The following is a 23,088-nucleotide window of genomic DNA, read 5'->3' as shown; positions in this document are numbered from 1 at the left end:
GCATCATTAAAATGGTTTCCTCCCATTCATGGGTCTACCCTCACTCAATTTGTTCAAGAGATTCAAATAATTGAGAGGTAGGAGGGTAGAGGAAAGGGTAAAGTCCCCTCCAAGTGTAGGAGACAGAAGATAAGAGGTTCTTTGAAGCTGCTTCTCCCTGAGAAACACTGACTCCTAACATGGACACATGAATCAGCTGGGAAGAGGGTGACAGCCAGGAAGCCCCAACCCCTTCACTGTGTACCTCAAATCCTTTGTCTTGGGCCATTTTGACAGACATCTTGGACGGCCATCTTGGACAGCCATCTTAGAAGCCAAGAAAGGCAGACCACTTTGCCATGGGTCAATGACTGTTGCTGTCCCAAGGCCCCACCTGGGCTATCCTGAGACCAAGGAGCTGTCAGACCTTGTCTGATCACCTCTGCTCACAGGTATGCCTTGGGGCTGTTGTGACTGCATACATTCTCCCTTTCTGCCCCCAGGTCCTCATCTATTCACGCCTAACGCAAATATCTGCACCTGTGGAAGATGGTTGAAGATATATGAAAGCCTGACTTCCTGTGGCTGCCAGGTAATAAATCCCCTTTCTCTACCCTTCATTCTGTCTTTTAGTTTGGTGGATAGGGGTAGTGACCCAATCTGACATGTGCAACTCCTAGACTTTGATCCTGGGTTCTGAAAACTCCTCTTTCAAGGAGACTGGGGAGATAGGAGTTGGGGGAGAGTGTCTGCGAGAATGGTGAGTACCTGAAGCCATAGAGGTCAAGGGTAGGTCTGGAGACAGCAGTTGATGGTCAAAGGTCAACTAACAGTGTCCCCAGCCAGAATGCCTTTTGCACACGGCCAACGGAAACAGGAAGGAAGTCGGGCTCTTGAAATTCCACTTCCTAAAGTTCTAGGCGTTGAGTGGAACAGCTTGGAAGAAGGGACTGGAGAGACCCACTAGAGATAAGCAAGGCTGTGAGAGCAAAGATCCAAGGGGGAGTTCAGTGCAGTAGACCAGAGACAGGCCATGGCTTAGCCTAGGATTTGGCTTGGAGGATCTAGAACAAAATAATCTCCCAGCAATTTCTAGAACTTGTATCTCCAACACCCAGCCTACTGGAACCCTAGTGACAGCCTTCTAGAACAATCCATGGTACTCAGCTAGGCTTTCACTTAAGCCTTGCCAAACGCTGGTACCAGGCTCTGCTGAGATGTAGCTGTGGGGGAGAGTGGAAGAGGCCCCTGGCCTTTGGCAGCTGAAGCACGTGTGGTATGGGTGTATCTCCTGGCCTGGGGTGAGGAGTCAGCTTGGGAGGGAGGCCAGGATCCACCCAGAATGACTCAATTACTGTGAAATCTTCCTGTAGCAACCTCTACATCTTTGTTCTGTGCATTTGCTTGCTTTGGGGTAAATATTTAGAGGCTGTCAAGTTATCCTTCAATCATTTCTTCAGAGCAGAACCCCAGGGCCTACATCTGTAATCCTAGCTATTTAAGAGTCTGAGATCCTGGGGATAGAAGTTCAAGGCCAGGTCGGGCAGTAAAGTCCAATCGACTTCATCTCTTAAAGATTAACCAGAAAAAAATAAAATAAAATAAAATAACCAGAAATGTCCAAGCTCACTCTTGTAATCCTAGCTACTCAGGAGGCTGAGATCAAAGCCAGCATGGGAAGGAAATTCCATGAGTCTCCAACAGAAAACCAAAGGCAGAGCTATGGCTCAAACTGGTAGAGTGCTAGTCTTAAGCAAGTGCCCAGGCTCTGAGTTCAAGCCCCAGGACTAACAACAACAACAAAAATTAACCAGCAGGAGTCAGGCATTGGTGGCTCACACCTGTCATTCTAGCTGTTCAGGAGGCTGAGATCTGAGGATCACACTTCTAAGTCAGCCTAGCCAAGAAAGTCCATGAGATTCTTATCTCCAATGAACCAGCAAAAAGCTGGAAGTAGGGGTATGGCTCAAGTGGTAGAGTGCCAGCCAATGAATGAACAAGCCAAGTGAGAGCACAAGGCCCTCAGTGCAAGCCCCAGTAGTGGCACAAAAACATGAGGAAGGGTGAGGGAGGGAGTGAAAACTGGGGGAAGGGACAAGGGAAGAGCATAATTAGGAAACGGGTGCAGGCAAGTGAGGGGTGGCTGATGATTTTCTCAGGACAGCAAATGGTGGCTGGCCACAGTCACAGGCATTGTTGCCTGGCAGATGCTCTGCTTCTCTTTTCCTTGGGGGCAGCTTCCATTCCATCCCTCTTTGTAAAATGTTATTAGTCCTGTCCTGAGGAGAAAGGCATGGAGGAGAAACATGTACACTGGAGACAGAAATACCAAGCTTTCCTCCTGGTTTCATAGTGCCTGTGTGTGTGTGTGTGTGTGTGTGTGTGTGTGTGTGTGTGTGTGTGTGTGTGTGTGTGTGTGTGTGTGTGTGTGTGTGTGTGTGTGTCCTTAGGCTTGAACTCAGGGCCTAAACACTGTCCCTAAGCTTTATTATTCAAGATTAGCCCTCTACCACTTGGGCCAAAGCTTCATTTCTGGCTTTTTGCTGGTTCATTGGAGATAAGAGTTTCATAGCCTTTCCTGCCTGGGCTAGCTTCAAACTAAGATCTTAGATCTCAGCCTCCTGAATAGTGAGGGTAACAGGCATGAGACACTGGGACACAGCAAGGCATTTATTTGTATTGCTTATTATATCTGGACCTGGCCCTGTATTCAATCAGGCTGTGATGGTGTTTCTATTAAATTCTGAGTATACAGCCAGGCACCAGTGGCACATACCTGTAATCCTACCTACTCAGGAGGCTGAGATCCTGATTCAAAGCCAGCTTGGGCATAAAAGCCTATGAGCATCTTATCTCCAATAAACTACTCAGAAAAAGCCAGAAATGGCACTGTGGTTCAAGTGGTAGAGGGCTAGCTTTGAGCACCAAGAGGCTTAGGGACAGTGCCTAGGCCCTGAGTTCAAGCCCCAGGACTGGCAAAAAAATAAAAAATGAAGCCTGGGTGTGAGAGCTCACACCTCTAATCCTAGCTATTCAAAAGGCTGAGATCTGAGGATCGTGGTTCAAAGCCAGCCTGGGCAGGAAAGTCTGCAAGACTCTTTTTTTGGGGGGGGAGGGGGGATCCGGTTGTGGGGCCTGAACTCTGGGCCTAGGTGCTGTCCTTCAGCTCTTCAGCTCAAGGCTAGTGCTCTACCACTTGAGCCATAGCACCACTTCTGGTTTTTTTCTTTTTGCTTATGTGGTGCTGAGGAATCCAACCCAGGGCCTCAGGCATGCAAGACAAGATCTCTACCACTGAGCCACCTTCCCAGCCCCTCTGCGAGACTCTTATCTCCAATAAACCACCAGAAAAACCAGAAGTGGCACTGTAGCTCAAGTGGTAGAGTGCTAGCCTTAAGCTGAAGAGCTCAGGGACAGTGCCCAGGCCCAGAGTTCAAGCTCCAAGACCAAAATAAATAATAATAAAAATTTAAAACTCCTGAACACAAACTTGCTGGTACAAAAGAGTTAACGGGGCACCTAGAAGCAAGGCTGCTGAACTCAAGGCATCTGGCTTTTGCCTAGAAGCTGCCAAACCCCCCTCCACTGCCATCCCTCCAGCAAGTGGCCTCTAGGGGAATAAATAGAATACATAGAACAATCCCTCAGTATCAAGATGAGACAGGCCTGAGTCTTAAATCCTAGCTGGGGGGAGGGGGAGGGGAATAGAAGGCATGGCTCAGTTGGTAGGGCGCCAGCCAGTGAGTAAAAAGCATCAGGTACCAAGCTTGAATCCTGATCTCAAGCCAAAATAATAATAATCCTAGCTCTCTGTGCCTTAACCTGGTGACAGAAGGAAGGGCCTAGCCCCTCCATGAAAGGAAATTGGTTCCAACATACCAAACATGTACAAACACATACACACATGCACACATACTCAGACTGACCTCTGTGAGAATGGGAGGAAGTCAGAAATAAAGGAGGGGGTGGATCACGGGCCAAGTAGCTGCAGGTAAACCAAGCCTCAGATGGCCACAGTCCCTTTATTTACATACTACTACTTCCTATCTGGGAGCCCCACGCCCTCCTCCCAATCTGATCCCAGAATAAAAAGGGAAGTAAGAGGAGGGCCGGGGTGACCTGGGTTATCCTCTCATGCCTGTGTCCCCAACATCAGGCTGGATTCCTAGGAGAAATCTGACCACCAAGAGAGACAAGCTGGCCAGCCAGGAGGCGGGGCATGCTGGAGCCCCGCCCCTGCCCCGCCCTCTCCACCCTCCTGCGCCTGATCTCTTCTGGCCCAGCCCCTGGGAGGAGGGGAGAGAGTCGACCTGCAGAGATGGACGCGGCCAGCACCTGGGCGCTGTTGCTGCTGCTGCTGCTACTGCTGCTGGGAAAACTGGTGACATTGTCACTGTGGGGGACCCGGGCCACTGGCCACCTGCCCCCAGGACCCACGCCACTGCCTCTACTGGGTAACTTCTTCCAGCTGCGACCTGGGGCCATCTACTCTGGGCTCCTACGGGTGAGTGAGCCTGGCTGGGGGTGGGGAGGGGGTCCCCAAGGCAACGATCTGGCTCTGGGCAGGAAGCAAGATGGGGGGGAGGGTCCCCTGAGTGCTAAGGCAAAGAAGAAGGCAGGTGCAAGGGGTCTCAGCGTCAAAGGGGACCCTCTAGGCAGGAGTGGTGCTGAGAGGGAAGGGGTGTCCTGCAGAGAGACGATCCTAGGCTAGGAGAAGCCACAGAGTCCTCTAAATGGGGTCAAAGTTGGGGGAGCAGGATCCAGGAGGTGGAAAGGGGTCTACAGCACCCTGGAAAAAGTGGTGGGCAAGGAGAGAAGAGTCCTGGGGAAAAGAGTAGCTGATGTGGTTGAGTTGAGCTTGTTGCCAGGAGAGAAATCTTTTTTTCTTTTTTGGTACCAGTCCTGGAGCTTGAATTTAGGGCTTGAGCACTGTCCCTGAGCTATTTTATTGTTCAAGGTTGGTGCTCACAGCTCCACTTCCAGTTTTTGTTTTTTGTTTTTGTTTTTACTGGTCCATTAGAGAGAAGAGTCTCATAGACCTTCCTGCCCGGGCTGGCTTTGAACCAGGATCCTCCAGATTTCAGCCTCCTGAGTAACTAGGATTACAGGTGTGAGCCACTAGTGCCTGGCTGAGAGGAAGTCTTTTTGAGGAAAGAGCTGAGATAAAGGGAGATCTGGAGGCTTGTTGCAGGCTGGAAGGAGGCCGCTGCCCCAGGCTGAAGGAATTTGCTTTAGAGCCTCCCCAAGGGGGAGGATGGATGGGTTGTAGCTGGGGTTAAGATGAGATCCAGAAGTGCCTGAGACCTGGATGGGAAGTCAGGAGGAGAAGGCAGCCCCAACCTGCCAGGGCGGAGGGGGAAATACTTCCCCCATTCCAAAAAAACCTCTGGTAGCTATGCACCAGTGACTCACACCTGTAATCTCAGCTACTCAAGTGGCTGAGATATGAGGATTGTAGTTTGAAGTCACCCAGGCAGGCAAGTCCGTGAGACTCCTATCTCCAATCAACCACCCAAAAGCCGGAAGTGGAGCTGTGACTCAAGCGATAGAACAGTAGCTTTGAGTGAAAAAGCTCAGGAACAGCGCCCAGTCACTGGGTTCAAGCCCCAGGACTGGTTACAAATGCACACACGCACATGCATGCGCATGCAGACAGATACACTCGCACACACACATACACATACACAAACCCTCTGGTACTTCAAGGGCACAGAGTGAGGGTGTGGGCAGGACTGAGGGTGGGAGGTGTAGCTTAAGAGGTTGAGGAGGGGGCAGAGAAGGACAGAGACATCTGGAGACGGATGGATAAGATTTGATTTGGGGGGCTGGGAATGTGGCTTAGTGGTAGAGTGTTTGTTTTGCCTTCAGGAAAGCCTGGGTTCGATTCCTCAGTACCACAGACACAGAAAAGGCCAGATGTGGCACTGTAGCTTATGTGGTAGAGTGCTAGCCTTGAGCACAAAAGCTCTGGGATAGTTCCCAGGAGCTGAGTTCAAGTCCCAGGACTAGCAAAAAAAAAAACAATTGTGTGTGTATGTTGGTGTGTATCAGTCCTAGGGTTTGAACTGTGAGTCTGGGTGCTGTCCCTGAACTTTTGTTGCTCAAGGCTAATGCTCTACTACTTCAGCCACAGCCACAGCTCCACTTCGGGCTTTTTTTTTTTCTAGTGGTTCATTGGGGCCAAACATTCTCACAGAATTTCTTCCCTGGGCTGGCTTTGAACCACGATCCTCCAAACCTCAGCCCCCTGAGCAGCGAGGATGATAGGATGAGCCATTAGCACCCAGTGAGGATTGGCTAGTTTTGAGCTGGAGAGTGAAAAGTTTGGTTTGCTTTTGGGGGGGGATGTGGGGGGGAGGTTAGGAAAGACCACAGCAGCTTTCCACTGGCAGCCCCAGTGCCCTTCACCCCAACACTGTCTCCTTCTGCATCCCCAGCTGAGTAAGAAGTATGGGCCCGTGTTCACGGTGCACCTGGGCCCCTGGCGGCCTGTGGTGGTGCTGGTGGGTCACCAGGCTGTCCGTGAGGCCTTAGGAGATCAGGCCGAGGAATTCCACGGGCGAGGAAGGCTAGAAACCCTGGACCGGACTTTTGACGGACACGGTAAGTGAACAGCCAGGTGACCCCCACACACAGGTGTGTGCATGACTTGCACACAGCTTAGGGCCTGAGATTCCACGTCTGAAAGGGCGGTTCCTGTCCTAGGGCCCGGATGAGGACTGCAGGGGGGACTGGGCCTTGTACAGAGGGAGGGGCTTGCTAAGAAATCCTCATGGAAGGAAGACTGAGGAACTTTCCGGGCTCTGGGGATGGATAGGCCAACACTCATAACCTAGAAACCATGCATTGTGCTAAGACATCCCCTGCCAGGCACTGCTGGGGCAGGGCACGGCACAGTGGGGATAAGGGAGATCACACCTGTCATCCTACCTACTCAGGAGGCTAAAATAGGAGGCTTGAGATTCAAGGCCAACCCTGAGCACAGGAAAGTCCATGAATGAGACTCTTTATAATGAACCAGCAAAAAAAGGTGGGGGGGGGGAGGGGGGAAGGGGGAGAAGTGAATCTGTGGCTCAAGTGGTAAAGTGCCAGCCTTAGAAGAAAAAAAAGTTCAGGGATAGCATTCAGGATATGAGTTCAAGCTCTAGTACTGGCAAAAGAAAAGACTGGGAGGGAGGAAGCAGGCAACAGTGGTTCAGCCCTATAATCCTAGATACTCAGGAGGCTGAGATCTGAGGATCACCGTTCAAAGCCAGCCCAGACAGGAAAGTCCATGAGACTCTTATCTCCAGTAAACTACTCAGAAAACCGGAAGTGGTGCTGTGGCTCAAGTGGTAGAGCACTAGTCTTGAGTTGAAGAGAGACAGAGCCAAGGCCCAGAGTTCAAGCCCTATAACCAATGAAAAAGAGAAAAGGGGAAGGAGGGAAGAAGGAAGGGAAGGGAGAAGGGAGGGGAGGAAATGCAAGACAAGGCAGAACATAGAATTTGGACAGTTTTTCACCCCATAATCTCACTATGCTTGGCTCCTATACTGAATTTTTTGTTTTTGTTTTTGTTTTTGTTTTGTTTTGGTCTGGTCGTGGGGCCTGAACTCTGGGCCTGGGCACTGTCCATCAGCTCTTCAGCTCAAGGCTAGCGCTCTACCACTTGAGCCACAGCACCACTTCCAGCTTTTTTCTTTATGTGATGCTGAGGAATCGAACCCAGGGCCTCAGGCATGCAAGGCAAGCGCTCTACCACTGAGCCACCTTCCCAGCCCCTCCTATACTGAGTTTTGAGGACCCAGAAGTGACAGACATGTCCTCCTTTCTGTGGGACACAATGCTTTTCATAAGACAGTGGAGGCAGCTGGGAAGGTGGCTCAGTGGTAGAGCGCTTGCCTCCCATGCATGAGGCCCTGGGTTCGATTCCTCAGCACCACATAAGCAGAAAAAAAGCCGAAGTGAGGCTGTGGCTCAAGTGGTAGAACGCTAACCTTGAGCTGAAGAGCTGAGGGACAGCACCCAGGCCCAGAGTTCAGGCCCCACGACCTACAGAAAAATAAATAAATAAGACAGTGGAGGGAGGGACTGGAACTCTAAAATGAGAAGTGCAGGTTTAAGAGCAGGAAACAGAGGCCCATGCTGGAAGCTGGTGGAGGAGTTCAGGGAGATCTTCATGGAAAAGGTGGCCTCTGAGCTGACCCAGAGGAAGGATGAAAGAAGGTAATTCTGCACGATCAGGGAAGGGGTATGACAGCCCCATCAGGCAGAGCGCCCAGCAGGGACTAAAGGGGGGAACCTGGGGCCGAGATCATGGCATACTTTGTTAGAAATGAGAACGTCAAAGTCTAAAGGACCCTGGACAGTGAGTCACACATCTGTTTTTGTTGTGTGTGGTTTTTTTTTCTGGAAACTATAGATTGTTTAATTTTATTATTATTTTGTGTGTATGTGGTAACTGAGGAATCGAACCCAGGGCTTCACGCATGCTAGGCAAGCACTCTACCACTGAGCCACACTCCCAGCCCCTATAGATTTGGTGTGTGTGTACAGTTGTCCACTCGACGAGGATGTGAATTCAGATCCTCACACTCTAGCTTGGCTTGTTCCACTCAAGGCTGGCATGCTATCTCATTGAGCCACAGCTCCAACTTTCAGAGTTTTTACTGGTTCATTGGAGATCAGAATCTCACAGATTTTTCCTACCCTGGCTGGCTTCAAACCCCAATCCTCCTATCTCAGCCTCCTGGAGCAGCTTGGATTACAGGTATGAGCTACCGCGCTTGGGTGAAACTGTAGATTTTGATAAGAATCGGAATAGAGTTAGTACATTGCTGTGGAGGGGCGGAGCTGAAGGCTGCTAGTCTGGTGAAGGATCCCACTAGACACAAAGTGGGGCCCTGGGTGGGAATTGGGATGAAGGCACAGGTAGGGGGGATAAGAGGACCAGATTCATGTCCCCTCTGGCCTTGGGCTAGAGGATGGAGGAGGCCAGTTGGGGTGTGTGTTGATTGAGCAACTACTGTGTCCTTAATTCTCAAATCAGGCACAGAGAGACACAGGCAGCCATTGGGAGGGAAGATCCAGTCCCTTCTTGAGTCTAGCCTTGGCACACAGGGGTTTTCTTCGCCAATGGGGAGCGGTGGAGGCAGCTGAGGAAGTTCACGCTGTTGGCCCTGCGAGACCTGGGCATGGGGAAGCCAGAAGGCGAGGAGCTGATCCAGTCTGAGGTGCACTGTCTGCTGGAGGCATTCCAGAACACAGAAGGTCAGCAGTGTGGGGTCACAGGGCGGGGGGGGGGGGGGGAGGCACACACTGGATGTGGGGGTGACCTCTAGCCCAGTGCTGGGGACCTGCAGGAGGGAAGGCCTTGGGCTCTAGCCCTTGAGTCAAAGCTCTGCTTCCAGCTTTGGGGCGAGTTATTGGGGATAAGAGGCTCACGGATGTGCCTGTCTTGGCTAGCCTCGAACTGCGATCCTCAGATCTCAGCCTCCCCAGTAGCTAGGTGACAGGCAGCCTTTTTCATCTTTGTCTGTCCATCTGTCTGTCTCTTCATGGTACATCTGCTTCGTTGGGGCTTCCCTGTCCCCAGCTCCATCACCCCCTTCCCTCCCTCACCACCCCCACAGGACAGCCCTTCGACCCCTCCCTCCTGCTGGCCCAGGCCACTGCTAATATCACCTGCTCCCTCATCTTCGGCCTCCGCTTCCCTTATGAGGATGAGGAGTTCCGGGCTGTGGTCCAGGCTGCCGATGGGACCCTGCGAGGGGTCAGCTCCCCCTGGAGCCAGGTGAGTATGGGGGAACCCTGTGCCAAACCCCTGCCCCAGGGGTTTCTGCCAGGCCCCCTTTGAGAACCACCTCTCTTCCCTCCCACCTCCACCCCCACCAGGCCTATGAGATGTTCTCCTGGCTCCTGAAGCGCCTGCCCGGCCCCCACAAACAGCTCCAGTGCCACTTAGCCACGCTGGCTGCCTTCGTGATGAGTCAAGTGCAGAGACATCAGGAGAGCCTGGCCACCTCGGGTCCTGCCAGAGACCTGGTGGACGCCTTCCTGCTCAAGATGGCGCAGGTGCAGGGAGGATGGGGCTTGGGCTGAGAGTCCCTGGGGATCTTGTCTCTCCCTTCAGGTTCCTGTGACATGGCACCCCCCCTCCCCAAGTGTTGGCCCTTTCCTCGCTTGCCTATTTTTCCTCTCTTCTCCTCTTCCTCCTCTTCCTCCTCCTCCTCTTCCTCCTCCTCATTCTCCTCCTCCTTCTTTTCCTCCTCTTCCTTCTCTTTCTTCTTCTCCTACTTCTTTTTCCTCTTCCTCCTTCTTCTCCTTCTCCTCCTCCTCCTCTTTCTCCTCCTCCTACTCTTCCTCTTTCTCCTTCTCTTTCTCCTCCTCCTCTTCCTCTTCCTCTTCCTCCTCCTCTTCCTCCTCCTCATTCTCCTCCTCATTATCCTCCTCCTCTTCCTTCTCTTTCTTCTTCTCCTACTTCTTCTTTTTCCTCTTCCTCCTTCTTCTCCTTCTCCTCCTCCTCCTCCTTTTCCTCCTCCTACTCTTCCTCTTTCTCCTTCTCTTTCTCCTCCTCCTCTTCCTCTTCCTCTTCCTCCTCCTCTTCCTCCTCCTCATTCTCCTCCTCATTATCCTCCTCCTCTTCCTTCTCTTTCTTCTTCTCCTCCTTCTTTTTCCTCCTCCTCCTTCTTCTTCTCCTTTTCCTCCTCCTCCTCCTTCTCCTCTTCCTTCTCTTCCTCCTCCTCCTCTTCCTCCTCCTCATTCTCCTCCTCCTTCTTTTCCTCCTCTTCCTTCTCTTTCTTCTTCTCCTCTTTCTTCTTTTTCCTCCTCCTCCTCCTTCTTCTCCTCCTTTTCCTTCTCCTCCTCCTCCTCCTTCTCCTCCTCCTCCTCTTCCTCTTCCTCCTTCTCTTCCTCCTCCTCTTCCTCTTCCTCTTCCTCTTCCTCTTCCTCCTCCTCATTCTCCTCCTCATTCTCCTCCTCCTCTTCCTTCTCTTTCTTCTTCTCCTCCTTCTTCTTTTTCCTCCTCCTCCTTCTTCTTCTCCTTTTCCTCCTCCTCCTCCTTCTCCTCCTCCTCCTCTTCCTCCTCCTCATTCTCCTCCTCCTTCTTTTCCTCCTCTTCCTTCTCTTTCTTCTCCTCTTTCTTCTTTTTCCTCTTCCTCCTCCTCCTCCTCCTCCTCCTCCTCCTCCTCCTCCTCCTCCTCCTCCTCCTCCTCCTCCTCTTTTTGTGGGGCCCTGAGTTCAGGCTGTATGTACCTACAAGCCTCACCTTCAATTTTCACCATTGCTTCACACCATCAGCCTCCCCCCGACCCGCTCCACTCCCCATCCACACAGTCAGTGAATTTTATATGAATGGCGATCATTTCACTGGGAAAGCTCGTGATTTAAAATGGTATTTGTGGTCCCGGGTAAACGTTGCTGGGCTGACCTGGAACCTTAATCCTACTGTCTCCATCTCCTGAATAGCTAGAGTTATTGGATGACCTTCCTGGGGTGGACTGGGGGCCTGGGTGCTGTTCCTGAGGTTTTGTGCTCAAGGCTGGAGCTCTGCCACTAGAGTCACAGCTCTACTTCCAGCTGTTCAGTGATTCACTGGAGATAAGAGTCTCTCGGGCTTTCCTTCCCAGGCTGGCTGGGGTTTTTTTTTAATTATTATTCTTGTTTTTATTTTTACTTTTTCAAGATCTGTGTGTGTGTGTGTGTGTGTGTGTGTGTGTGTGTGTGTGTGTGTGTGTGTGTGTGTGTGTGTGCCTGTGTGTGTATTTGTATGTGTTTTCTTTTCTTATTATTTGTTTTGAGTATTTTGAGGCAGGATCTCAATATGTAGCCTTGGCTGGCCTCAAGCTCACATGATCCTCCTTTCTCTGCCTCCCAAAGTGCTGGGATTACAGGTATATGTCACCATGCCTGGTTATTTTTTCTTTTTTTTCTTTTTGTTGGTGGTGGTGGTGGTCATAGGGCTTGATCTCTGGGCCTGGGCAATATCCCTAAGCTCTTCAGCTCAAGGCGAACGCTCTACCACCTGAGCCACAGCACCACTTCCGGTTTTCTGGTGGTTAGAGATAAGAGTCTCATGGACTGTCCTGCTCAGGCTGGCTTTGAACCGTGATCCTCTGATCTCAACCTCCTGAGTAGCTAGGATGACAGGCATGAGCCATTAGCTCCCCACTAGCACCTGATACAAACCATTCTCTTTCAATTAAAAAAAAAAAAGAACAACTGTTTTCAGCTAAAATGAGCTACTATCAGGAGACTACCTCACAACTTTGCCCATTTTTTTTTTTTTTTTTTTTTTGGTTGTGGGGCTTGAACTCTGGGCCTGAGCGCTGTCCCTCAGCTCTTCAGCTCAAGGCGAGCACTCTACCACTTGAGCTACAGCGCCGCTTCCGGTTTTCTATTGGAGATAAGAGTTTCACAGACTTTCCTGCCCGGGCTGGCTTTGAACTGCAATCTTCAGATCTCAGCCTCCTGAGTAGCTAGGATTACAGGCGTGAGCCACCGGCGCCCGGCTGCCCATTTATTTTAAAACATTTATTTGACAAAGCGTGCCCGGTCTGCTGTCACCCAGCCCAGCCTGACTCTATTAGGCTCTGACTGTGTTTTCTGATGAGCCTCCTCCCTCTCTCTGGCTTCTCCCAGGAAGAAAAAGACCCAAGCACGGAATTCACAGAGAAGAACTTGCTGATGACAGTCACTTACCTGCTGTTTGCTGGGACTAAAACCATCAGCTCCACCATCTGCTATGCCCTCCTCCTGCTGCTGAAATACCCTCACATTCAAAGTAAGAGTGGATTCTAAAGCCTCTCATCCTAGCTACTCAGGAGGCTAATATCAGAGGAGCCACAGTTTGAAGCCAGCTGAGGCAGGAAAGTCCATGAGATTTTTTTTTTTTAACCAGTCCTGGGAGTTGAACTCAGGGCCTGGGCACTGTCCCTGAGTTCTTTTGCTCAAGGCTAGCACTCTACCACTTACCCTTCCAGTGCCACTTCCAGTTTTCTGGGGTTAATTGGAAAAAAAAAAAAAAGTTTCATGGACTTTCCTGCCCCAGCTGGCTTCAATCTGCGATCCTCAGATCTCAGCCTCCTGAATAGGATTAAGGCCTGAACCACCAGCACCCCGGCCCATGAGACTCTTATCTCCAATAAATCAGCAAAAAGTCAGATGTGGAGCTGTGGCTCAACTGGTAGAGTACTAGCTTTGAGTGAACAAGCTCAGAGACAGTGCCCAGGCCCTGAGTACCAAAGTTCTCCAGGACTAGCACCAAAGAAAAAAATTTTTTTTCTTGGTCATGGGACCTGAACTCTGGGCCTGGACACTGTCCCTCAGCTCTTCAGCTCAAGGCTAGAGCTCTACCGGTTGAGCTACAGCACCGCTTCCAGCTTTTTCTGCTTATGTGATGCTGAGGAAGCGAACCCAGGGTCTCATACATGCAAGGCAAGCACTCTACCACTGAGCCACCTTCCCAGCCCCAAAAGAAAACATTTTAAAAAGGAGTACCAGAGCCAGGTGCTGGTGGCTCATGCCTGTATATAATCCTCACTACTCAGGAGGCTGAGATCTGAAGATCAAGGTTCAAAGCCAGCCCAGGCAGGAATATCCATGAAACGCTGATCTCCAATTAACCACCAGAAAATCAGAAGTGGCGCTGTGGCTCAAGTAATAGAGCACTAGCCTTGAGCTGAAGAGCTAAGGGACAGCACCTAGGCCTAGAGTTCAAGCCCCACAACCGACCCAAAAAAAAAAAAAAAAAAAAGGAATACCAGTACACCAATGGAGAAGGAGGTGTGTGGACCCTAGGCAGAGCTGAGAAGGAACCCCCAAAACTCCAGTATTTCCAAGTTAGGCAGCTGTGTTCAATGCACAAGCCAGAGAGGTGGCTTGTGGCCTTGAAAATGAGACTGGGTGGGGCTGGGAAGGTGGCTCAGTGGTAGAGCGCTTGCCTTGCATGCATGAGGCCCTGGGTTCAATTCCTCAGCACCACATAAGCAAAAAGAAAAAAAAAAGCCCGAAGTGGCACTGTGGCTCAAGTGGTAGAGCGCTAGCCTTGAGCTGAAGAGCTGAGGGACAGTGCCCAGGCCCAGAGTTCAGGCCCCACAACCAGACCCCCCCCCAAAAAAGAAAGAAAGAAAGAAAAAGAAAATGAGACTGGGTGACAATGGGCAGAAGCAATTGTGACTTCTTTTTTTTTGGGGGGTCCGGTCGTGGGGCCTGAACTCTGGGCCTGGGCACTATCCCTCAGCTCTTCAGCTCAAGGCTAGCGCTCTACCACTTGAGCCACAGTGCCACTTCTGGCTTTTTGCTTATGTGGTGCTGAGGAATCGAACCCAGGGCCTCATGCATGCAAGGCAAGCGCTCTACCACTGAGCCACCTTCCCAGCCCCCAATTGTGACTTTAGACCAGGACCTCTGGGCCTCAGTTTCCTCATCAGGAAAATGGAGGCTAAAATTGGAGGGTACCCACAAGCACATTACTAGTGGGATTTAGATGCAAGCACCCACATACAAGTCTGGCCAGGCCTGTCCCCCTTGCTAGCATCACCTCCAAATGACTGCTACCCAAAGAAGATGAGACTTCTGAGAGGAGAATCGTGGGGTCCCCCCCACCCCTGACCCTCAACCCTCCTGTCCCACATAGAGCGCGTGCGTGAGGAGCTAGCACGGGAGCTGGGGGGCAGCCGGGCCCCCAGCCTGGGTGACCGTGCCCGCCTCCCCTACACCGGCGCTGTCCTGCACGAAGCCCAGCGGCTGCTGGCCCTGGTGCCCATGGGCATCCCCCACACCCTCACAAGGACCACCCACTTCCGGGGGTACACCCTGCCCCAGGTAGGTGTGCAGTGGCCTTGGCCCAGTACATCTGAACTGTCTTGTCTGTCTCCCCTGTCAACACCTCTTTCCTTCCTTCCCTCTTTCTCCCTCCCTCTTTCCACCTCTCCCTCTCCCCTCTTCTTCCATATTTTCCCCCTTTCTCCCCTCTCTTTCCTCTTTCTCTTTCTCTCCTTCCCTTTTTCTCCCTCTCTCCTATCTCTCCCTCCATCTTTTCCTCTCTCCCTTCTCTCCCCCTCCCTTCCACTCCTCCTTCTCCTTTTCTAATCCTTGTCTTTCTCTCCTCTCTCTTTCTCCTCTCTTCCCTCTCTTTTTCTCCTCTCTATCTCTCTCCCTCCACCTTCTCTCTTCTCCCATCTCATTGGAGAGCCAATTCCAACATGCCACCACCAGGGGGCGCTGTATCCCAGATCCTGGCAGCTAAACTACTCGGAGCTCTGCTATTTCTAGTTGAGATGCTGCTTCACCGAAGACTCCATTTCCCTGTCCTCCTTTTTCTAAATTAGAAGCAATAATGATATGAACTCGGGCTGTAAGAAAATGCCTGTAAGGTATCAAGTCAGCTCCGTCTGGCAGGGGCCAGGGGGTATTCTAGGTCCAGGGCAGTGGTAATAGGTCATGACAGCAAAATCATGGGTGTCCAACCACACTCACAGCAAGACTTCCAGTCCCTCCCATACGTCAATTTTCTCTCTGTGACCCTGCACCATCATCGTGTGCACATTCCAGGTGAGGAAACCGAGTTCTCAAAGTTAGAAAACTTTTTATGGTTTTGTGGTGGTAGTGGTTGTTTTTTGTCAGCTGTGGGTCTTGAACTCTGGTCCTGGGCTCTGTCCCTCAGCTCTTCAGCTCAAGGCTAGCACTCTACCACCTGAACCACAGTGCCATTTCCGGTTTTCTGGTGGTTAATTGGAGATAAGAGTCTCAGGGACGTTCCTACCCAGGCTGACTTTGAACCGTGATCCTCAGATCTCAGCCTCTTGAGTAGCTAGGATGACAGGCGTGAGCTGCCAACCCCTGGCAGATAACTTATGTTTACCCAGCCATGGAGCCCGGGAAAGTCTACCCTGTAGCTAAACACCCTCTGTCTTGTGTTTACTCTAACAGCATTAACAAGACCCTGCCTATTCCTGGGGTCCCCCCAAGCCCAATGAGCCCAATTCCCCGACCCCACCCTCCCCTACCTGCCTTTCCTCTATATGGAGAAACCCCAGGAACAGAGGAGCTCTGGGCTACATGTACCCAAATTTTGGGCAGGAGGAGCCTTGTTTCCCTGCTTCAAAGACTCAAGCTGCGGAAAAAGTGGACTCAGACATTCTGCAGAGATGGATGTCATTATGATTTTTGTGCCCATACTAAGGTTTGAACTCAGGGCCTCAAATTCTCACTTGGCATGGCATTTTCCACTCAAGGCTAGTGCTCTACCACTTGAGCCACAGCTCCATTTCCAACTTTTTGGTAGTTTATTGGAGATAAGAGTCTCAGGGATTTTCCTGCCCAGGCTGGCTTTGAAACAGGATTCTCAGATATCGGCCTCTTGAATAGCTAGGATGACAGACGTGAGCCACCATCACCATAAGCCTCAGTCTCCCTTTTCTTTTCCTTTCTTTCTTTCTTTCTTTCTTTCTTTCTTTCTTTCTTTCTTTCTTTCTTTCTCACTCTATTGCTTGAGCTACCAACTTACCTCCAGATTTTTTTTTGCTTTTTTTTTTTTTTTTTTTTTTTGGTGACTCATTGGAGACAGCCAGGTGCCAGTGACTCACACCTGTCATCCTAGCTACTCAGGAGACTGAGATCTGAGGATCACTGTTCAAAGCCAGCCTGGGTAGGAAAATCCATGAGACTCTTAGCTCCAATAAACCACTCAGAAAACTGGAAGTGGTGCTGTGGGTGAAGTGGTAGAGCGCTAGCCTTGAGCTGAAGAGCTGAGGGACAGCGCCCAGGCCCAGAGTTCAAGCCCCACGACTAACAAAAAAGAAAAAAGGAAGGAAGGAAGGAAGGAAAGAAAGAATCTGCAGTCCTTTTTCCTTAGCACCCTGAGGGCTGGGATTACAAGTACGCACTACCATACCTGGTTACCCCATCTTTAAAATGGGGATATTATCCATAATTACCTCAAAAGACTCAATGAAGAAAGGGGGGAGAGGGAGAGAGAGAGAGGGAGCGCAAGTGTTATCTGTGAGATCACACACATGGCTGTCCGTGATAAACACTGATTTGGGGATTTGGGGGTGTGCCTGACTAGCACTGGGATCTCGGGACTGTGCGATGTTTTCTTGTCCCCTCAGGGCACTGAGGTCTTCCCTCTTCTTGGCTCTGTCTTGCATGACCCCAACTTCTTCGAGCAACCAGAAGAGTTCAACCCAGGCCATTTCCTGGATGCAGATGGAAAGTTCCGGAAGCCTGAGGCCTTCCTGCCTTTCTCCTTAGGTATCTGCTGACCCTAGAATCTAAGCAGAGGGCTGACACCGTTGGGTCATCCCAGTACCTTCACTATCCCCAGGACTCCTGCTGGCTCCCCCTGCAGGCCGGGTCGGGAACAGCCATGACTCAGTCCTGTCTCTTTCCTTGCCAGGCAAACGCGTGTGTCTCGGGGAGGGCCTGGCACAGGCCGAGCTGTTTCTCTTCTTCACCGCCATCTTGCAGGCCTTCTCCCTCGAGAGCCCATGCTCACCCAGTTCCCTGAGTCTCCAGTCGGCCATCAGCGGCCTTTTCAATATTCCTGCCACCTTCCAGCTGCAGGTCCGGCCTGTTGACCTCTCCTGATGAAGGAGGAGGAAGATTACAGGCATGTGCTACTAGGCCCAGCTGCTTTCTGTGGAAGTGAACAGAGTCCATCTGGGATCATTAAGTATATGCACAGATAATACACCGGTCACCCATGCCATGTGACTCCGTGTGTTCACAACCCACATAAACAACTCACTAGCTTTACAGCCCTCCATCCTACCTTCATTGCCAATTAGTGCTGCCATCGCTGGGCACCGGCCACTCACTGCAATCATATCATGCACTGTCCACTCACGGCACCATCTCGCCTCCCCCTAGCAGCTTTCTGCTCAGACCTCCTTGGACCACTGAAGCAATCCCCAGCTCCCTCTATGCCCTTTGATCGTCCAACACCATCCTCAAGCCCCTTTTGTGTAACTCACTGTCCCAAATACAATTCTTTCCTCCTTGGTTTTTGTTTGTGTGTTTTGGGTTTTAGTAGTAGTATTTGGCTCTTTTCTTTTTGTCCAAGACTGGGACTCAAACTCCATATCTGATGCTTGCTTTTGCTCACTGGCTGCCACCCTACCACCTGAGCCATACCTCCATTTCCTGGGTTTGAGTTTTTATTGGATCGGAGGGAGGGAGGATAAGGGGGGTTGGGTTGGTTTAGTTTGGTTTGGTCAGTTGTGTGGCTTGAACTCTGGGCCTGGGCCCTGTCCCTTAGCTCTTCAACTCAAGGCTAGCACTCTACCACTTGAACCACAGTGCCACTTCTAGTTTTCTGGTGGTTAATTGGAGGTAAAAGTCCCATGGACTTTTCTGCCCAGGCTGGCTTTGAATCATGATCCTCAGATCTCAGTCTCCTGAGTAGATAGGATTACAGAGGTGAACCACCAGCACTTGGCAGGAATGAAGTTTTTCATACAGTCCAGCTGGCTTTGAACTCCCAAAGGCTGGTATTACAGGAATGTACTGATATACCCAGCTATCCATAGACTTTTGACACAAACCACTCAGACTCAAGGAACATGACCATCCCATCCCTGCTTATGGAATATTAATAGGGGCTCCAGCCCAGTGCCTGTGGTTCATTCCTGTAATCCTAGCTACTTAGAAGGCTGAGATCTGAGGATCACAGTTCAAAGCCAACCTGGACAGTCCATGAGCCTCTTATCTCCAGTGAACCACCAGAAAACAGGAAGTGGTGCTGTGGTAGAACACTAGCCTTGAGTTAAAAGGCTCAGGGCCTAGACCCTGAGTTCAAACCCCATGACTGACAAAAACAAAAAACCCAAAGTAGAGCTGTGGCTCAAGGGGTAGAGCATCACCCACGAGTGAAATAGCTCAGGGATAGCGCCTAAGCCTTGAGTTCAAGCCCAATGACCAGCACAAAATTAATTAATTAATTAATTAATCAAGGGCTATAGCTCTACCCTTCCATGCACACCCCACACACACATACACACTGCCATCCACATCCACAGATCCTACTCTGAATTTTAAACCCCGTGCAAAGGGGTAAAGCACCAAGCAGTGGCCAGGGTCACAGAAAAGGCCAGATGCAAACTGTTTAGGATTAAAGGTCCCTGGTGTGGGGATTGCAGGGGTTGTTTTTGTTTTTTAGAAATGCTTGTTTCTCTTCCCCATCCCCTCCTGCCCCCCAGATAGGGCCCTGAGTACTTGTACAAGGGGTGTCTGGCTGTAGTAAGAAAGAGGTGGGGATGAGGGAGTCCGCCCCTCCCTAGAGGCCAGGCGGGAGCTGAAAAATACGGTCACCACCCACTCTGGCTGTTGACCTCAGAAGCAGATGTGGAGCTGTGGGGAGGGGGGGGGGGGTGAGTGGGGGAGGGCCAGAGGGGAGCCAGGAGGGATGGGGCTGGGACTGTTCTACTTTCTTTGTTGCAGGGTGGGAAGAGTCTAAAGCCAATAGAATGAGACCCTGAAGCATCTGGAGCCCCCCTCTCCCCCCCCCCCACCACTTTGGCCACTTTGGCCTCTTGGCCCCCTTCCCCGGCTATCTCCTGCCTTGCATTCACTAGGAAACCAAGTTATCAAGCGCGGAAGTTTGAACACATATCCCGAAGGTCAAACGATGGGATGAACCCCCTCCTCCCATCTCTACCCCCTCCCACCCCGCCCCCTTGTCCTGGCCCAGTTTCATTCGTTGTCATCAACTCCACTTGAGTAGGTGGTTTAGGGACACAGTGCTTGCTGGACAGGGGAGAGGCTTCATCTAGGCAAAGATTTAAAATCAAATAACCTCTTTTTATTTCATCTGTTTTGTGTGTGTGTATGTGTACGCGCGCGCATGCACTTATGCGTGTGCAGGTCTTGGGCTTGAACTCAGGGCCTCAGCACTGCCCTTTAGCTTTTCCTTTTCCTTTTTTTTTTCTTTTTTTTTTTTTTTGGTCCAGCTTGGGGCTTGAACTCTGGGCCTGAGTGTTGTCCCTGAGCTCTTCAGATCAAGGATAGCACTCCACCACTTGAGCCACAGCACCACTTCCGGTTTTCTGGTGGTTTATTGGAGATTAAGAGTTTCACAGACTTCCTGCCCCAACTGACTTTGAACCGTGATCTTCAGATCTCAGCCTCCTAAGTAGCCAGGATTACAGGCGTGAGCTACCAGCGCCTGGATCCCTTTGGCTTTTTCACTCAAGGCTAGTGCTCTACCACTTGAGCCATAGCACCACTTCCAGTTTTCTGGTGGTTCATTGGAGATCAAGAGTCTCAGAGACTTTCTCTACCCCGGCTGGCTTTGAACCATAATCCTCAGATCTCAGCCTCCTGAGTTGCTAGGATGACAGGCATGAGCCCCTGGCACCTGGCTTATCTATCATTCATTTAAAGTTATGGTAAGGCAAATCTCAGAAAATAATTGAACAAGCATTTATTTTAAACATTTTCTTCTGGCAACTTCTTTTTTGGTGGTGGTGGTGGTGGTGGGGCTTGAACTCTGGGCCTGGGTGCTGTCCCTCAGCTCTTCAGCTCAAGGCTAACACTCTACCACTTAAGCCACAGCATCACTTCCAGTTTTCTGGTGGTTCATTGCAAATAAGAGTCTCATGGAGTTTCCTGCCGGGGCTGGCTTTGAACAGTGATCCTCAGATCTAAGCCTTCTGAGTAGCTAGGATTATAGGCATGAGCCACCAAAGCCTGGCTATATTCTGGAAACTTCTATATACACTCACAACAGAACTGAGGGAATTGATAGAGAACAACCAGGCTTGTGTCCCAGATTTTCCCATGGTTCAGCTGCATGCTTGGTGACAGGTCTGTCGACCTGTTCATCTAGCTCAGCTGTTGTAATATCAGTAGTGAGTCTTGAACTCAGGGCTGCACACTCTCATTTGGCTTTTTCCACTCAAGGCTGATGCTGTGCCACTTAAGCCACATCTCCAGCCTTGATTTGGGCTGCTGACTATCTTAGAGATGGAGTCTTACAAAACTCCTGCCCAGGATGGCCTTGCACTATGACCGTCCAGATGTTAGCCAGAAGAAAACGATAGCTAATGATACATAGATTTGAATTTTTACTTAAATTTAACTAAGTTAAATTTGGAGATAAGAGCCCAGCAAACTCTTCTGCCCAAGTTAGTTTTGTGTTGTTGGGCTGTTTTTTTTTAACTGTAATTTTGGTTTTTGGTCTTTTTTTTTTTTTTGGTACTGGGGATTGAACTCAGGATGTTGCACTTGCTAAGCAAGTGCTTTGCCACTGAGCTACATCCCAGCCCTCAGGCTGGCTTTGACTCATGATCTTCAGATCTCAGCCTCTTCAGTAGCTAGGATGACAGGTGTGAGCCATCAGCAGGGGGCTGCTTCAAGGAGAGACAGAGAGAAGAGACACAGACAGAGAGCACTGGTAGCTCATGCCTGTCATCCATCCTACCTACTCAGAAGGATTGAGGTTCGAACTTTCCAGCCTGGGCAGGAAAGTCCACATGACTCTTATTTCTAATTAACTATCCATCCAAAAACCAGAAGTAGAGCTATGGCTCGAAGTGGTAGAGCACCAGCCTTGAGCAGAAGAGCTCAGGGACAGCACCCAGGTCCTGAGTTCAAGCCCTGCTACCAACTTAAAAAGAAAAGAAAAAAATTTTTGTGATCAGCGCCAGGTGAAGCTCAGCCTAGCTGGCTGTTACGTCAAATCTGGTTTGCAAGGGGCCCTGTGACAGACAATGATGTCACTTGAGGGTGGCTGGCTAGAAAAGTTCAGCCTCTTTTGTTGGACAGGGTGCTCAGCTCTTGTCACAAGAGGTGGTCTACAGGTGCTGTCGCTGGATTCCGAAGCGATTATAGGAGACCGAGCCCCAGTTAAGGTCACAGATAGTGACAGAGGCAGCGATGCTAAACTTCCCTCCCATTTTCAGGCGGGCACAGGGTCATCTTGTGTCAAACACAGGAGGCCTGCAGGGTCGGGGTGGGGGACCCAGGGGGGCACAGGATGCACAATCCCTGGGGAGGCACAAGTGCAGAGAGTCCTAGGTACCAAGCTATGTTCCCCAGGTAAGGGTAAGAAACGGTGCGTGTGTGGACCCAGCCCCACATAAGGGTGAAAGTGTGCACTGCGTAAGCTGTGTGCCCCACATCAGTGGGAGAGAAACTGCGCGTGCGTGAACCTCCATTGTTCACTACTAGCCAGCCATTCCGAACCTGTGTTAACCCCATCTGATGGCTGGACACACTGAGACCCCAGAGGCTGGTTACTGACCTGCCTTCATACTGTTAGGGCTTATGGCTAGGCTTTCAGGCAGAGCCTGTGGACACCTTAAGATATGGTGAATATGGCCTTTCTGGGCATTTCTGTGTGTGGGGTGTGTGTGTATGTGTATATGTGTGTGTGTGTGTGTGTGTGTGTGTACACACGCACGTGCCAGTCATGGGGCTTGAACCCAAAGCCTAGGTGCTGTCCCTGAGCTTTTTTACTCAAGGCTGGTGCTCTACCACTTGAGCCACAGCTCCACTTCTGGCTTTTTTTGCTGGTTCATTGGGGATAAGAGCCTCATGGACTTTCCTGTGCAGGCTGGCTTCGAACCACAATTCTCAGCATTCACCCCCTTCCTGAGTAGCTGGGATTTACAGGCCTGAGCCACCAGCATCCAGCTGGCTTTGACATCTCTGAGCATCGATGTCCCCACTTCCTCCAAGGAGTGTCCCCCAAATGATGCCACCCCAACCAAAGCTTTCATTGCTGAGATTTCGAAGCCCACTCCCCTCCCTTCCCCTCACCTTCCCAGGCAGTAAGCTCCTGACCCAGCTTGTCTGCGAGTGGCCCTGGGCAGGCATTGTGCCCCTGCGTGTCTCTGCTTGTCTTAGCCTTGTGTGGTGTGTGTGTGTGTGTGTGTGTGTGTGTGTGTGTGTGTGTGTGTGTGTGTGTGTGTGTGTGTGTCTGTGCACGTGCATGAGTGTGAGGGGGAGTAGCCAGGAGGAGGAGAGGCTTGGCTGGGGGCTGGGCTGGGGGTGGAGGCAGAGGGAAAGGGGACGTCACCAGCTTCAGGGAGTGGAGTTCTGCCGGAATGTTGATTACCAGACCCAAAAAGAGACTTAAGAGGGACAGCGCCCAGACACATAGCCTTTAGCCTTACTTCCCCTGGCGGG

At 50.9% G+C, this 23,088-nt stretch overlaps 1 protein-coding gene across 1 annotated transcript; it reads left to right on the top strand.

Moving 5' to 3' along the window:
• The first annotated feature begins 4,289 nt into the window (after positions 1–4,289).
• LOC138811705 (cytochrome P450 2S1-like) lies at positions 4,290–17,933 on the top strand. Its single transcript, XM_069999450.1, has 9 exons — positions 4,290–4,483; positions 6,417–6,582; positions 9,079–9,228; positions 9,591–9,751; positions 9,853–10,032; positions 12,598–12,739; positions 14,594–14,781; positions 17,070–17,211; positions 17,357–17,933. The coding sequence occupies exons 1-9, from the start codon at positions 4,298–4,300 to the stop codon at positions 17,545–17,547; spliced, it is 1,506 nt and encodes a 501-aa protein (XP_069855551.1). The 5' UTR covers positions 4,290–4,297; the 3' UTR covers positions 17,548–17,933.
• Positions 17,934–23,088: the final 5,155 nt, after the last annotated feature.

The sequence above is a fragment of the Dipodomys merriami genome, unplaced genomic scaffold (genome assembly GCF_024711535.1).
Source record: "Dipodomys merriami isolate MVZ:Mamm:240054 unplaced genomic scaffold, mDipMer1.0.p SCAF_106, whole genome shotgun sequence".
In the NCBI taxonomy this organism is placed as follows: Eukaryota; Metazoa; Chordata; class Mammalia; order Rodentia; family Heteromyidae; genus Dipodomys; species Dipodomys merriami.
The sequence above is the reverse complement of the archived record's forward strand: the minus strand, read 5'-3'. Positions and strand labels throughout refer to the sequence as shown.

Excerpts from the sequence above, each read along its gene's own strand:
- LOC138811705 (XM_069999450.1), top strand. The coding sequence starts at position 4,298 with ATGGACGCGGCCAGCACCTGGGCGCTGTTGCTGCTGCTGCTGCTACTG. Across the intron at positions 9,752-9,852 it reads TCAGCTCCCCCTGGAGCCAG|GCCTATGAGATGTTCTCCTG; the intron begins GTGAGTATGGGG and ends CACCCCCACCAG. Across the intron at positions 10,033-12,597 it reads TCCTGCTCAAGATGGCGCAG|GAAGAAAAAGACCCAAGCAC; the intron begins GTGCAGGGAGGA and ends GGCTTCTCCCAG.